This window comes from Pristis pectinata, chromosome 12, assembly GCF_009764475.1.
Source record: "Pristis pectinata isolate sPriPec2 chromosome 12, sPriPec2.1.pri, whole genome shotgun sequence".
In the NCBI taxonomy this organism is placed as follows: Eukaryota; Metazoa; Chordata; class Chondrichthyes; order Rhinopristiformes; family Pristidae; genus Pristis; species Pristis pectinata.
Genome location: NC_067416.1, coordinates 26,517,511 through 26,533,858, shown reverse-complemented (window position 1 = coordinate 26,533,858; position 16,348 = coordinate 26,517,511). Strand labels below are relative to the sequence as shown.

The window sequence follows — 16,348 nt, the reverse complement described above, 5'->3', positions numbered from 1 at the left end:
GTCTCTTGTGAACAGAGGATAATCCTTCCTTCTCCCCAGTGTTGGGAAATTAAGGATCTCACTCTCTAGCCTGTTGTACCTCAGGCCTTTTGCAAGGTACAACTAAAGCTATAATGTCCTGATGCAGGGTTTTGACTCAAAACAACAACAATTCCTTTTCCCACCCACCCACAGATGCTGCTCAACCCACTGAGTTCCTCCAGCAGTTTGTTTGTTGCTCCCAGATTCCAGCATCTGCAGTCTCTTGTGTCTCTATAATGGCCTCCACTACCTACTAGTGGAATGAGATGCAATTACTCTGCAGCTCACTTTTAAAAGGGGCATGCTGGTTTTAAGCACTAACAAAATCTTCCCTCCAGCTATCTTGGCAAAGCAATTGACAATGACACCATGATAATGAGCAGAGAGAGGCATTTGGTGAGTTGCCTGTAATGAGTGAAAAGGTCTCTGGTTAATTGCAAGACAGAACTTTTGTAGGCATTTTTGGATGTTTTAGTTTACGCCCTGTTATATTTATAATTGTCTCTTTCAACAAGGAGAAAATTCTTCATCTTCCTCATGGGGATGCCAATACAGCTTCATTCAATAGCTATCTAGAAGGCTGCAAACTGTCAGAAGAAAACATCAAGTGCTTTATAAGTTTAGAGGCAAGGAAAAACTGGTAAATACTTAATGTAGGTCAGACAATCTTTGCAACTTAATCCCATGGTTTACTGGAAGATGTAAAGGAGCCCCTGCACAGGAAGTCATATCATGCTCTTGAGACAAGTTTATTTTGGAGTGTGATGCTCAGAGAAAAGAATATTCCTTTACAATTACAGACTGAATGGGCAGAAGCTCAGCATGCAGCATTACACTGGAGAGCAGTGCAGTTCTCTGCACCCTATGTACAAACTTCAAATAGTCTTCCATTTGAATTGACTGACTGCAGTCAGCATTGCCAGATCAGTCTAGTCCCTTGAGCATCCTGCATGTGTCATTCCCTGCTATTTCCATCAATGTATCCATCATGAATTAGAACACAAGTTATTCACTAATGTTAAAAGCTTTTCTGATTTCACCATTAATTTTGCAACAATAATAACCCTTATTTTTTGATTACTGAGACTACTTGATCACTTTGCACTAAAATGGACTTTTGGGTTTTTTCTGTTCTAATTATATTCTTTCTTGTAAGAACTGTGTATAATTTATGTTTAGTTCATGTTTTTCTTGTGAATGCTGCTTATATGATGCTATGTACCTGTAATGTTGCTGCAAGTTTTTCATTGCACCTGTACCTATATGTACTTGTGCATATGACAATAAACTAGACTTTGACTTTATAGTGCTTACATAATCCCAGTGGACTGGTGTGCATAAAATCATGCCTTTTATCAACTTGCATGTAAAAATTAACAGATCTACCTGTATAGATCTGTGTTAACATTGCTCCTAAACGTGCATAAAACTGAAATGGAATCCAGTCATTTCCTGCAAATAAGTCTGTGCTGAGAACTTATGGCAAGTCAAAGAATGAGCAAGACCTAGACCTGATTGAAAGGTGATGGTAATATTTAGACCCTTCAAGTCTGAGCTGGCCCTCTGCAAGAGCGAAGCAGCTGATCTGCTCACCTGCCCTTTCTTTCGAGCCCTGCAGTTCTTTTTTACCACATAATGATCCAATAACATCTGGAACTCCCGAATGAATCTGCTTCCAGTACCCTGTCAGTCTTTGCAAAAAGGCTTTTCCCCTTGTCATGTGTTTTTCTTTGCCAATCACCAGTTCTTGACCCTTTCACCAATGGGAATTTTTTTCTACCTACTCTTTGAGACATTTCATTATTCTGAAACCCTCACAACCATCTTAGCTCAGTGGAGAACAATCCCATTCTCCAACTTTATCCCGAAATGCAAGTCCCTCATTCCTGCAACCATTCTACTTAATCTTTTCATTGCTCCTGCAAGGTCTTCACATCCTTTCTAATGTTCAGTGACCAGAAATGGACTCAACATCCTTATTGTAGATAAAACTACTTTGGAAAGGTACATTGTAACCTCACCTTTTCATAAGCTATGTCACTACTTCTGAGGTGCAGAGAATGGTCTTTTAACTGCATTTTCACGTTCAGGGTTTCATGCACAAACTTATCAGATTCTTTCTACTACTGAAGTACCTTTAGAATTGTACCCTTTATTTATATTGCCTGCCCGTGGACAAGATTTGCAAATGTTTTATTTTGTTTTTACTTTCAAGATTTAATTTAAATTAACTCAGGTGACTTGTTTGTGACTACAACAAATCACAGCTAAAAGAGGTTAAAAATAAAATGATTATCACAGTCTGATAATCATACTTTGTACGCTTTTGCTTTTTGATCTTATTGCTAACTACAAACTTCCAGAACTATCTTACTCACTTTAAAAATAAATGTTACATTTCATTTATCACTAGCCCCATCTATTTTGCAGATTAAGCAATTCCTTGTCAGCCTCATTTACTGTCCTGCAAACTGTATTAATCCTTGAATGCTTCATTCTTCTTAGGCAGTTCTTCAGGATCGTGAATGACTTATTTCCACTCTGGCTAACAAGGCCAATGCATCAATTGTATCAAGTTCCAGAGATGGGTCAGGTGGTGGCTAACAGTACGGGAGGAAAGGTGCGCAGTTTGAGGTGGTGCTCCTTCAGCCATTTGTGCCGGGCTTCTGTGTGCTGCTGACACATGGAGTCAAAGTTCTCAATACCATCCTGGATGTTCCTTCAGCAGTTGTGGACCAGAAATTCCCAGGTGTTAGTACATTTCTTCAAGGAGATTTGATCACATCCTTGAATCTTTTTCTCTGCCTGTCTAATAATCTGTTCCCATGACAGATCTTGGAGCAGAGTTTCCATTTCTGGAGTCTGGTGTCAGGCATGCCAACAAATTGGCCTTCCCAGCATATCCACTGGAATGTAATGAGAGCCTCAGTGCTGGGGATGTTGGCCTGGGAGAGGTTAATGACATCTGAACACTTATCCTCCCAGAAAATATGGAGGATTTTGCAGAGAGAGCATTGGTAGTTTTACAGTGCTCTGAGGTGCCTGTAGGTCTTACTATTTAACCTTTATTGTTAGAGGGGAATATGATGCAGCAGGGGTGGTTTGGTAGAGGACCTTTGTCTTACCGATGTTGAGTGTAAGGTCCGTCCTCTCAAATACTTCAGTAAACACACTGACATGGCTTGAAGATTGTTCCTCAAGCATATGCAAACTCAAGATCATTTGCATACAGCTGCTCAGCTACTGAAGTGTGGATAACATTTATTCTGGAACATAGTCAACATACATAGAACAACTTTCCAATAACTTGGAATGGTATTCTTTCACCAATTGCCTGGAATTCTGTCTTAAATGCCGCTTGCTTCAGAAACATGACCTTTTGAATGACCGCTGTGTTCTAGTCCTAGACCTATTTTGCTTGTTTCAAGTGTTATATTTCAATAACATGTTCCAAGTAAATGAAATGTATTTGTTCTCTCCTAGGTTATCTGTCTGCTTCAAACAACACCACAGTCTGAGTGAGTGCCCTGACTTACTCATGATGCAAACTTCAAACATGAACCTGTTGCCGTACATTCTTTGCAGTTAGCATGATTTTTGGCTTGACAGACCATCATACTTTGCTTCTTAACTTTACAACCCTCTTATTACAGAATTAATGCACTTTGTTTTGATTTACATTCTTTACCTCAATGTTAACTATCTTTACAAGTCTTCAATTACAATAACAATATGAAAATACCAAGGCACAGCAGGAAAACTTCAAAATAGACTTAGACATTTAGAACATTTTACATTTGTTTAAGCCATCACTTACACTTGTTCTTCCTACCAAAATATACCACTTGGTATTTTACTGCATTAAATTTTAATTGCCATATGTCCACCTATTCCATCAACCTGTCTATGTCCTCTAGAAATCTATCATAGTTGCAGTGTGTACCATCTACTAAATGCATACTGGGTTCTCGCACAAGGCAACTTTGGTAGAACATCCTGAACCTACAACCACAACTGCCAAGAAGTAGGAGAGCAGCAGGGACATGGATCACCACTATGTGGAGGCTTCCTTCCAAGTCATACACCACCCTGACTGGAAATAGTTCCTTTCTCTGCACTAGGCCTAAATGTTCCAACTCTCTACCATTTAATCAAATTCACCAGAAAAAAACAATAACAGTTCAAAACAGTGACTCTTTCAAAAGGCAATTACATGCAGGCAATGAATAGTGTCCTAGGCAGCCTTGATCATATTGCCTAAATTATTTAAAATTTAATTGTTCTCCTCATGATTTACTTTGAAGGTATGTGTCATCTGCAAATTTTGAAATTGTCCCTCTTACACTCAATCCCAGACCAGTAACATATCACAAAAGCAGTGGTTTCAGCACTGATTCCCTAATTGCAGCAACTCTGGAGTTAGCAATGTTTCGGTTTAGATTTCAGGATGGTGGGAAATATGCATTAATTTGATTGTATGGGCCAACATATCTAATGCAATTTAGTTACATTTGTAGTAAATTTCACAAGCAGATACATCAGGCAATTAAGAAGTTCCACAAAAAAATGACAAGAACATCAAAGGTATCAGCAAAAGCACCAAATTGTGTCTTCATTGCCTTCTTTAATTTTGAGATGATTTTTTTTGCCTCAAATACAACATTTTGCTTAAAATATGTGGACCAACCACTTAGACCTTAATACAAACCCAACTGCTGAATATACTGGGAAAACTTTAGATGATAGAAGTTTCTCAGCTTTACATCTTTAAACCCTTTGATGTTGGAGTTTTGATCATAACCAAAGAAGCATAACTGTAGAGCTGCATGATAATAGTGCAGATTCTCTTAATATTTCAACAATCTGTGGAAAAATAAAGACAGTTCTACCTGCTAGTTTTACATTACTTATGTAACTCAAAGTTCACTTGATCTTCTCAATTGTTTATACTCCACCTGAAAGACCTTCCATACTGTCACATCTCATCCTATCAGTTGAACTGATATTCCATTCCCCAATACAATTCTCTCACTTCCTCTTGTGTGCTATTTGCTTAAAGTATTCAGTGGGGTTGCAAAAGCAAAATCCTGCAGATGCTGAAAATCTGAAATAAGCATATTATCTGCAGAGAGAAAGGCAGGATATTTTAGGTTAATGATCTTTCATCAAGACTGGGGAAAGTTAGAAACAAACAGGTTTTAAGAGACAGGGAAAGGTAGGAAAGGCAAGAAAAGAAACATGAGGCAAGGTCTGTGATGGCAGGGAAGGCAGGAGGGATTGAATGAGGATACTGCTGGGTAAAAGAAGATGGCAATGAGACAGGTAAAGGAATAAGAGACTGGTCTCATTGAGGTTTAAAAAAGCATAAATTAGCAAACCATCTGAAATTCCCAAAGGAAATTACCATTGCTGCTGAAATCTGAATTTCAGATTTTCCTATTTCTCATGGAAGGTTATTGACCTGAAATATTAACACTGTTTTACTCTCCACAGACGCTGTCTGATCTGCTGACCATTTTTTTCTTTTTGTTCTATGTGGGATCAAGGTCTGCACTATCATCATTGTTAAGAATCTTCTGAATTGCTTATTGGACTAAATACAAGGTATATGATTAGCACCAGTAATTTTGCAATCTGTCACATGTAGGAACTTCACAATGTTTATCCCATCAAATCCTTTCATAAAATTAGGAGCAAGCAATCTGATACTGAGCACCTTAGGAATGATATACAGATTCCTGTCAGATTTACAAGGATATAATCAACTCAGCAATAGATATTAAAATATGGAATTATACAGCTTCAATACTCAGCATTGATGATGGCAATAAATCAGTCACGATTGGTTTTGTATGAGAACAATTCCTTACTGCCTGATTTGCATCTCCATCCAGGTTGAACCTCATCTCCAGCGTTTAGTAAGAAATCTGATCTAAGGACAGGTGATGCCCATTTAAAACTCTCAGCCTGTCTCAATCAGTTTATGGCTGCTCTGTGACCTAATTTCACACACCTGCCTTTGCTGCAGATTACCAAGTACCTTAAATTAACAAAAAAAACTCATTTAAAAGTACTTATTAAACTAGCATTAATCCCCATTTATGGAAGAAAGTAAAAGCCTGCCTAACTTCAGTCTTCACTGGTCTAATTCCACAGTGTAGGCCACGTCACCAGTCCAAACCCTCTGACCAGCAGAATTAGTTCCTCTTAATTCTTTGAACATTTCAATGGATTAGCCCTTAACCATTTTACAGACCTAGGAGTATAGCAGTAGGTTACTTAATCTCTGCATGTAATTTAACATAGGTTCTGTTCCATTCACAGCATCCTCTCTAAGGTCTATATATTCTTCCTAACATACAGAATCTAGAAGTGCTAACAAGACTCTCAGTCTCCCCTAACAAGAGCTATGTATTGCTGTAGTATAACTTTTACCAGCTTGTATTGTAGTCCCCTTGAATATAAAGGTCAGCATTCCATTGACCTTTTCGTTATTTTCTGTAGCTATGGGCACGCTCCTTTTAGTCTCTTTGGGTTTCCAGCGCTTCTACTTTTGCACTAATTTGAAACTATACTAAAGTGGATGGGGTTGTATTTCCCTCTTTGATATCTCCTTTACCATACCTTATTTAATATTAATTTCTATGGGATTTCCAGTACACATTCCTGTACTGTAAATACTGATACAAAATAACATTTCCGCATGTTCTCTATTTCCTTCATATTTTCTATATTATAATCAACAGGGACCCACATTGCTTCTAACCACCCTCTTTTAATGAATATAAGAGCAAAAGCTATTTGTTTTTGTTTTGATATCCTTTAAGTTTTTTTTAAACATGTCCTTTCTGAAGCTTTGGTTTGTCACGTTTTGTTGTCCTTTCCTCTCCCTATTGTCATGATCTGAGCAGGCAATTTTTAAACTTTATGTCTGCTTTTTCTTTGACATTAATGTGTCCCTTATCTCTTTAATAATCCATCTCTGTGTCTGACTCCTAGGAATGTGAAGCACTATGATGCTGGAGGAACTCAGCAGGCCAGGCAGCATCTGTGGAGAAAAGCAGGCAGTCAACACTTCAGGTCAGGACCCTTCTTCAGAACTGAAGATAGGAAAAGGGGAAGCCCAATATATAGGAGGGAAAAGCAGAGCAGTGATAGGTTGACAGAAGAGGGGAGGCGGGGTGGGCACAATGTGGTAATAGGTACATGCAGGTAAGACAGTGATTGGCAGGTGCAGGGGAGAAGGGGAGAGCAGATTCACTGGGGGATGGGTCAAAGATAAGGAGGAAAAAAAAGGGGGGAGTGGGTTGAAAAAAGAGGCTAGGAAAGGGAAGAAGAGACATGGTTGGGGGTGGGTGGGGAGGATGTGGGAGAACTCAATGTTCATGCCATTAGCCTGCAAGGTTCCAAGACAGAAAATGAGGTGCTGCTCCTCCAGTTTGCACTTGGAATTTTCCTGGCAGTGGAGGAGGCCGAGAACTGACATATCTGTGATAGTGTGGGAGGGGGAGTTAAAGTAACTGGCAATGGGGAGATGCAGATCGCGGTTACAGAGTGCAGGTGTTCTGCGAAACAGTCACCTAGTCTGCATTTGGTCTCACCAATTAGAGGAGGCCACACTTGGAGTTCCTCCAGCATCATTGTGTTTTTCATCTAGATTCCAGCATCTGCAGTCCTTTATTTCTCTTTGGAATGTGAACTGATTTTGCATCACATTAGGTTATTTTCTGAATGCCTACTGAAATGCTATTGTTTCTATGTATTAATGTTACCAAGGTTACTGTAGATAGCCTTTGCCTCATGACATGGAAGTTACTCACCTAAATTTTGAATTTTAGCAGTTGCTTTGCATATCTCCCTGCCAAACATGGCCTTGATCATAATGTGAAAATCAAAAAGCTGCAGATGCTAGAAATCTAAAATAAAAACACAAAATGCCAGAAATACTCAGCAGGTCAGGCCTTATGTGAGGGAAGAGAAACAGAATTAATGTTTCAGGTTGGAAATGCTTTGCCAGAACTGGGAACAGCTCACTTCACCCCAGTAAGGTCCCAGATCTGATGAAAGGTTTTTGACCTGGAAAGTTAACTCTGTTTCTTTTGATCATGATATGTTCACTAAGATAAATACTCACATACTCTTGGACTAATAAAGAAAGAAATAAATTATTCATTATTAAATCTAATTTACAACCACCCCCAACCCCAAACTTATTGGTTCTGGAACAAATGGTTTCAGAAAACTGTCTTGAACACACACACTACAATCACAATCCTTATGAAAATCCCCAATTAAAATCACTCTGACTTTGCTACATGATTGACTAATCTCTACAATTACTGACGCTGCCATTCCACAGCTGCAACTGATGGCTCCATGCTCAACTTCCACTATAGTCTAAAATATTTTCCTATTTCTCAATTTGACTGCTCATAATACTCTTATAAACCTTGATTGTGCTACCTTGATTGCGACTCCCTCCACCCTACCTCGTGAAAGGACGCAATCCCTTTCTCTCGGTTTCTGTCTCCACTGCAAATGTTCTTAAGATGAAGCTTTCTGCCCCAGGACATGTGAAATGTCTTCCTTTTTCAGGAAATGCGGCTTCTCCTCCACTGTAGTTGATGGAGCCCTTACTTGCATTTCTTCCATTGCCTGGACTCCTGCTCTCTGCTACCCCACCCCAGGACAGAGTCCCCTTGGTCCTCACTTTCCACCCCACTAGCCTCTTTATCTAACATATCATCCTTCGCCGTTTGTCAGCTGCAACCAAATCCCACCATCAGTCACATGTTCACCCCTTTCTGCTTTCCACGGGGACCACTCTCTCCATTGGTCAGCTCATCCCTCCCCATCCACCTCTCCCTGCTACCTGGCAATTTCCCTGCAACTGTAGGAGGTGCTACCTTCCTCACCAATTTTCACTATTGTGGCAGTCCCACCAAACATAGTGGTCTGGAAGAGCAACTAGTCCTCAGGTGGTTGGACCTCAGACCATGCCCACAAAATATTTGTTAATCTTCTGATACCTGCACTTTCAAGGATATTTTCAACTATTTCTAAGTGATAAATAATTTAAAATTAAAGAACAAATAATTACTGGTCCAGTTTAATGAATGCAGTTTGGTTACATACATCTTTCTTGCTGATTTAAGCTGACAGGGTGGATACACAGCATTTCCTGCTTATCCGCTTGGAGCTTTTGTGCTCTATCATTGGACTCAGTGCAGAGCCCACAGCTGGAGCAAGGGGCCAGGTGCGTGGCAATGGTGAGCCAGCCCATTTCCTTAAATTTTCAGAGTTTTCCCTACCACTGACATCAGGCCAACTGGTTTATAGTTCCCCATTTTTTCTTCCCCCTACTTTCTTCAATGGTGGGGTTATGTTTGACACATTTCAATCTGTGGGAACAATTCTAAAATCTATGGAATTTTAAAAGATGCATTGAGTCCGCTGGTATAACCAGGTCGTCAAAACCCTGGCATACAAGTCTTCAGGTCATGGGGATTTATTACCTTTCAGTCTCTTTAATACCAGTTGTTCGATAATGCTAATTTCTTTGAGCTCATTCACTCTAGACATAACGTCCACTATTTCCTTGAGGTTTGTGTCTGCTTCCAATGAAACAGACAGAAAATACTTTTCTTTTTCTGCCATTCCATTTCCTTGTTTTGCAAGATAATTTCTCCTGCATCAGTCTTTTAAAAGAATGCATCAGCAATGGTCATCAGTAATTCCCAATTATCCCCTATAAAATGTATTGTCTACCTGCACTGCACTTTCTCTGTAGCTGTAACTTTGTACTGTTATTGTTTTTACCTGTACTACCTCAATGCACTCTGTACTAACTTAATGTAACTGCACTGTGTGATGAATTGACCTGTACAATGGGTATGCAAGACAAATTTTTCACTGTACCTTAGTACAAGTGACAATAATAAACCAATGCCAATGAAGGTAAGCCATAATTAAAAGAACATTTACAGACAAAACCCCATGTACGCAGTGCCATAAAGAAAATCTAGGTTTAAAAGCTTTAGGAACTTTGGATGCAAATATCAGTCTCTGACACATACACATAGCACAAATTTTCTTTCACTTTTATGACAATCCTGACCCACACTACCTTGGACTCATAATAACACTTCCCTCAGATTGAAGGGACACACAGGCAAATTTCTTGCAATAATGTTCATTCAAAATATAAAATGAAACTATTCACACCTCTTCCAGACCAATTTTGTTTCTTTGTGTCCCATTACCATCTTTTTCCACCTATGACTGTCAACCCTTTTTGAAATTTAATCTTTCCTGCAACAGATTTTCTCTTATGTTCTCTCCTTCTCCCTTATCCTCCTCTCTCTATATTTTAAAATCTTTTCCACTTCTGACAAAAGGTCATCAACCTGAAAGTTAACTGTTTTTCTCACCCACCATATATGCTGCCAATTGTTTTTCCAACATTTTCTATTCTTGGCATAACAAAATTTTGGTTTGCAAATAATTCCTTTTATGAATACCAAATGAACTTTTTTTTTCAGATTTTGTTTTGAATTAAAACCAAATTCTTAAAACCACCTTGGTGGGATTTGGGCTCATATTCTCAGGATTGGTATTACTGGTCCTGTAACATAACCACTCACTAAAATGTGAGAATGCTATATGCTTTGTCGCATACTGAAATGCATAACCAAACTATTAAATAAAGTACTGCACCAACCCAAAAAATTATCCCAGTGAATTAGGTGACTTGTCTTTGAGAACTGATGCAACTGCAGTGAGCAAAATAGGGTCCTTCAGTACTGTAAATTCTAAGTGGTAACTTAATTTTACAATTGGTTTATACAAAGTAGCTTGAACTTGCTGGGTGATGGCCAAATATGTTTCAAAAGCTTTGTAGTAGGAAGCTGATATAACAGCTTAATAGACTCACAAGAAGCATGAGGATATAATGCAGTCTACCAATGTGATGTTAACAGTCAAAAAAACAAGTAGAATGCTGTCCTGGAACAAAAGGTTGATCATCAATGATTATCTGTACAAATTAGTAGGACCAGAACAAATTTAAAACGTTTTAATTTTATCTAAAGCAATATCATAGACAGTAGAAAGGTAAATAAATGATTTGGAAGCCTGTAATATATATTTTTTTAGAACATTACAGCACAGTACAGGCCCTTCGGCCCACAATGTTGTGCCTACGTTTTATCCTGCTCTAAGATCTATCTAACCCTTCCCTCCCACATAGCCTTCCATTTTTCTATCATTCTAGCCCACTTTCCCCTGAAAATTGAAATTTTATAAATGCAAATAAGAAAATCTGCAGATGCTAGAAATCAAGAAAAAAAATGCTGGAAAAAACTCAATACATCAATATATCAATACAATATATCAATGAAGATTTTGTGATTTCAAATACTTTAGGTCAAACATGCAAGGATGGCAATTAGATACAAGAGAAATGAACAACGAAGGCAAAATTTGGATACATGTTTTTTTATCCCCGAAAGGACAAGCGTTGCTGCTTTAACTTACTTTCAATCATTCACTTTACAAAAGAAAACGTGTACAGAACCCTGAATTAGTGACTGAATGAAGTGATTTCCGCTAGCAGCACTTACATCACTCAAGTAGAAATACCACTGATATTTGGCAATGAAAGAGGAATTCCTGACATTCATGAACATACTGCTACTGTCAAGCAGTGAATCATCATATAGTCCCATTATACCTCAGGAGTACATCATCATCATGACAACAACAACAACAACAACAACACAAAGTGTCACTATACAAATGATATAAAAATAAAAGTTAACTCATTGGCAACATCTTTGAAAAATCATATTCCAACAAGAATAAAAACAGAAAATGCAAGAGAAACAGGTCAGGCAGCATCTGTGCAAAGAAAAACAGAATCAATATTTCATGTAGGATGATAGACACTACCTGACCTGCAGAATGTTTCTAGCCCTTACTGTTTCTATTTCAGATTTCCAGCATCTGCTGGTTATTAATTTTTTACATTGCAACAGGATCTATCTATTTAACTGATACAATAGGAACCTGACTGGATTTTTCCTGACCCAGTTATGAATGCAAGTTCAATTTTAGCTTTTAAGAGCCATTAGCAAAAATACTTTGAGAAAAATTACAGGGATGAAGAGAAAACATGGAGAGAGACTAAATGGAAGGAGCCAGTGCTGGCTTAATGGCCAAATGGTCACAATCTGTGCTGTATTATTAAATTGCTCTGTATTAACATCAGTTGTAAAACAATAAACCAGGATTTCCCCACATAAGGCAGTAGGCAAGCTTGGGATTCCCAGGTGAACACTAGCTTTTTCCACACCATGCTCTGATGTTGGACTCTTCATGAAATCTAGAAGTAGAATGAAAAGTTGCACCAAGTGCTCTGCATTTACATTGGAGACTCTTGTTCTGCAAGTGAATTCCCCAATCATGAATGGAGAGAAATGGTTATGTGGGGAAGTAGTAGTGAACAATTTAGTTTGTTTTGAATTAATTGAATTCAACTAAAATTAACAACTTAGAAGTATTGCATTTTTGAGGCTTAATTTTTTTCCCCCATTGCTTTTGAAATGTGCACAGGCACTATCACTACACAGGGTAACTCCATTGAGAACTGGGCATGTTTGAGGGTGCAAGTTGGCAATGAGAGATCCACAAAAGGTAAGGTTGTACTTTCCATGCAAGTCAGCAGCAAGAGTGCAGCTGGTTTAATGCTGACAGGAAATTCTGGGCTAACTGTGTCTCAAAAAGCAGAATTTTGCAAAAGATATTCCCCTAAGTAGAACAGGTAAATAGTAGGAACTACATACATAAAGAATTAGTGCTCCTGAAAATTTATCTGCTGTAGTTCCTAAATAACTAGACTTTCCCCTAATTAACTTTTATTGAAATTGAACATATTACTACAATTCATGCATTCAGCTGATGGGAGTTTTTTTGAGGCAATAGTATAATGACTGAAGGCGTTTTAGTGCCTGAAACAGCAATATTTATTTGTATGAGAATTCAGAAGTTTTAAAGTATGATCAAGACAATGTGGCTGTCATTTAATAACATACTAACCAGAGAATATGTAGAAAATAGATTTAAAAGACTGAACATAAATGAACTAGAATAGAGAAGATAGAAATAACAAAGCTGAATACTTTTAGATACTTACTTTTTCCCTAATAAACTATGAAATATTAGGTACACGAGCTAATTACAGCTCTAAATCAATTTTTCCTGGCCTCCACATCCTGAAACTGATATACTACATCTAAACAAATGAAGCAGATAAATGGCTTTATTTAGCAAGTGATGAAGTCTAAATTAAATCATGTGTATTGGTGGTAATTATCATGAGAGATTTAATCTTATGTACTGAAAAGAAAGCCATAATCCATATAGTATTCAGGAACAGAAGTGATTTTGCATCCTAAGTTTCCCAATTTTTAATTCCACTTTGATTCTACAAACTAATTACTCTCACAAATCTTGTGTACAGTTTTATAAAGGAACCATTTACTTAGAACTTTATCATTTACCATATACAACTTAAAATCTAAAACAGATTTTACACAAAGTGTATTAAATAATTATATGTATATATTAAAAAGAGAAATAAAAAGGCACATGCAATATACTTTTTTTTAAAAAGCACACTTGAAATTGTTTTGGCACCAGGTCAAACCTAATGCTTAAATGTGCTAAACTAAAGCACAATTTAAATTGAGTATACCATTACAGCTCATTTACACCTGCAATACAATGTTCCTACTTGTATTTTCAAAGCATTTTCACATTGTTAGAACACATTGGAAGCTGCAAGTACATATTATAAAGTTCAATCTATAGACAGTAAGATCATTACAACATTGATTTATACAGCTTTTTGTGCACTTCATACAAAATATGATAGGAACCTTTGAAATTATTATTGCTTTCAATAATATTGTAATTTATCATAACCACCCTTCCATTTTCATGCATTATTACCAATGCCAAAAGGCTTTACAAGCTAATTATTTTGGACACCGAAATGTTCCATACATTGAAATGTTTTTCAAAAAAAGCTTTAAAATACTTGATCAAAGTTGAAATTAAATCATATATCCTAAGCACTTATTAGTAAAGCTATCACTGTGCGAGCAGCCTCTGCACAGATAGACTTGGGGTCTTGGGAGGAGCAGAAAAGTCAAATGATGAAGGCTTACATTCATATGGTACCTTTCATGATCTCAGGATAACCCAAAGCATTTTACAATAATTTACACCTTCATTTTGAAGTATAACCACTTTTTAGGAAATGTGGCAAACAGTTTGCTCAAAGGAAGCTCTTGCAAGTGGCAAATTGACATGACCAGATATTGTTTTATTGATATTAAAATCCAGAACATCAAAGGAAACTCATCAGGTCTTTGAAATTGTGCCATGGGCTTTTTTGCAACTCAGCACAGTGCAGCACTGAGTACTACAATGGAATGCTCATCTAACTATTTAGGCAGGAGTTTCTAAAGTGAAACTTAAACCAAACACCTATGATTCAGTGCCCAGAGTGGTATCCACTGAGTTACAGCTAGTACTTATGGGGGAAAAAAGTGGTAATGGTTTTTGAAAGAAATTTTAAGTGTACTGACTGCATAAATGCAACCTTATATACAGGAGATTGTATGAAAACACAAGTTTACACCAATGCAAACTTTATTAACAGAGATGGGTTAGCTGTGGAGGGAGAACTGTAAGCAAACATTTAATAATTTTCCTTACCAAAATATGCTTTAAAATTTGTGTTTGTGTGCATTTGTCTGCATGCCCTCGAGAGAAATAAAGATACACACAGAAAATAGAAGCAGCAAGCATGGCATACAGAATAAATATGGTAATAGTGTGAACATAATAGCTTCTCTAACATTGTGGATGAAAAAGAATACTTAACATGTATATTTATCCCTTTTCGGTTTAAATAATACTGTTATTAGCACAATGCAACAAATAATCTGTAATTTAGATACATGATGAGGTATAGAATTACTGCCAATTTCCAGCAATATCAAAACTCAGGGAAGCACTTTCATATATTTTCTTTTGTAGGAAATGTAAGAGAACTTGCTTAATTTTTCCAGTTCTGGTTGAGTTGGTTATCCAGATAAAAGAAACAAAAAACATTTGAATGATTTTCTGAAGACTATAAAAATATAACTTTTTTTCACCACAACATTTAGTTAGATTTTTCAGCTATTGGTTCTGTGAAACATGGTACAAATCAAATTTCTAGTGTCGTACTATAATGCCACTTATTCTGCTGTGCTGAGAAAGTGTAATGTAACCAATGTTAAATGCAGTTACTTCAAACCATCTTTTCCAGGACACATTGCAAAAAAAATCACAAATCTACATCCATAATTTCAGATTTAAAAACACATTCTTTCTGGTTTATGTTAATTTATTAAGTGCTTTTTACACAAGTTGGTGTGGTTATAGGTAGTTGATGAGCAAATGTTATCAGGGATAAAACATCTGCTGAACCTGCTCAAAGCCCATTAAAGCATTCATGCTCAGGACACTTAAACCAAAAGGCATGAGGCCAGAGGAGGAATGTTTTATAGGCTTAATCAAGCACAAGTCTTGTTCAAAAGGCCTAAAATATACAGGAAGAATAGATTACACAGACATTAAACTATGCCTTGTGATTCTCTGTTGGTCTTCTATTATAAAGGAAAGTTCAGACTTGATTATATCATGATCGGAGAGATGGCCTCATATCCAGCACCGTCTTTCCAGTTTGCTTCTGGTTGGCTTCTCACATCTAGAGATATAGGTGATGATAGTAACATCCTGACTGAAGGTGGAAATGCATCACAAAACTGAATGAACAAATAGGTAAATGTTACTTCCGCAGTTGTACCAGAAGGTTAATGGATCAAATAGATTAAGGAAAAAGATCTGGTTCTGCAAAGTTAAAAAGAATGGCAAGACTGAACCAAGCGAGAATGTCTTGGACTAAAACAAGCCAATTTTAATTTACTTTGTCCTGGAATATATACAAATTATTAGTTGCAGCAACAGCTATGATGTTCTCTTTAGGATGCCAAGCTGTATGCAGAATCTTCTTGTTGAAGTCCAGACTATCAACACTAATTTCATCTTTCTTCCTTTTTCCACCTGTGCAAACCTTACGTGGTTTCAAGATGGCACGTGGTTTACTGCTTTCTCGAGATGCTTCAAGTGTGATGTCACGTTTGGTATTTCTATCAAACATTCGGAAGAAGTTGTTGTATGAGCCAGTCATGATAGCACTGTTTATAAAAAAGGT

General features: G+C 37.3%; 1 protein-coding gene across 3 annotated transcripts in view; it reads right to left on the bottom strand.

Moving 5' to 3' along the window:
* Positions 1–11,077: 11,077 nt before the first annotated feature.
* ppp2r2d (protein phosphatase 2, regulatory subunit B, delta) overlaps positions 11,078–16,348 on the bottom strand; it is a 50,836-nt gene continuing 45,565 nt past the window's right edge. For all 3 annotated transcript variants that reach the window (XM_052027337.1, XM_052027338.1, XM_052027336.1), the window contains one exon: positions 11,078–16,331. In XM_052027337.1, coding sequence (XP_051883297.1) covers positions 16,052–16,331 — 280 coding nt within the window. In that variant the 3' untranslated portion in view covers positions 11,078–16,051. The remainder of the gene's footprint in view (positions 16,332–16,348) is intronic.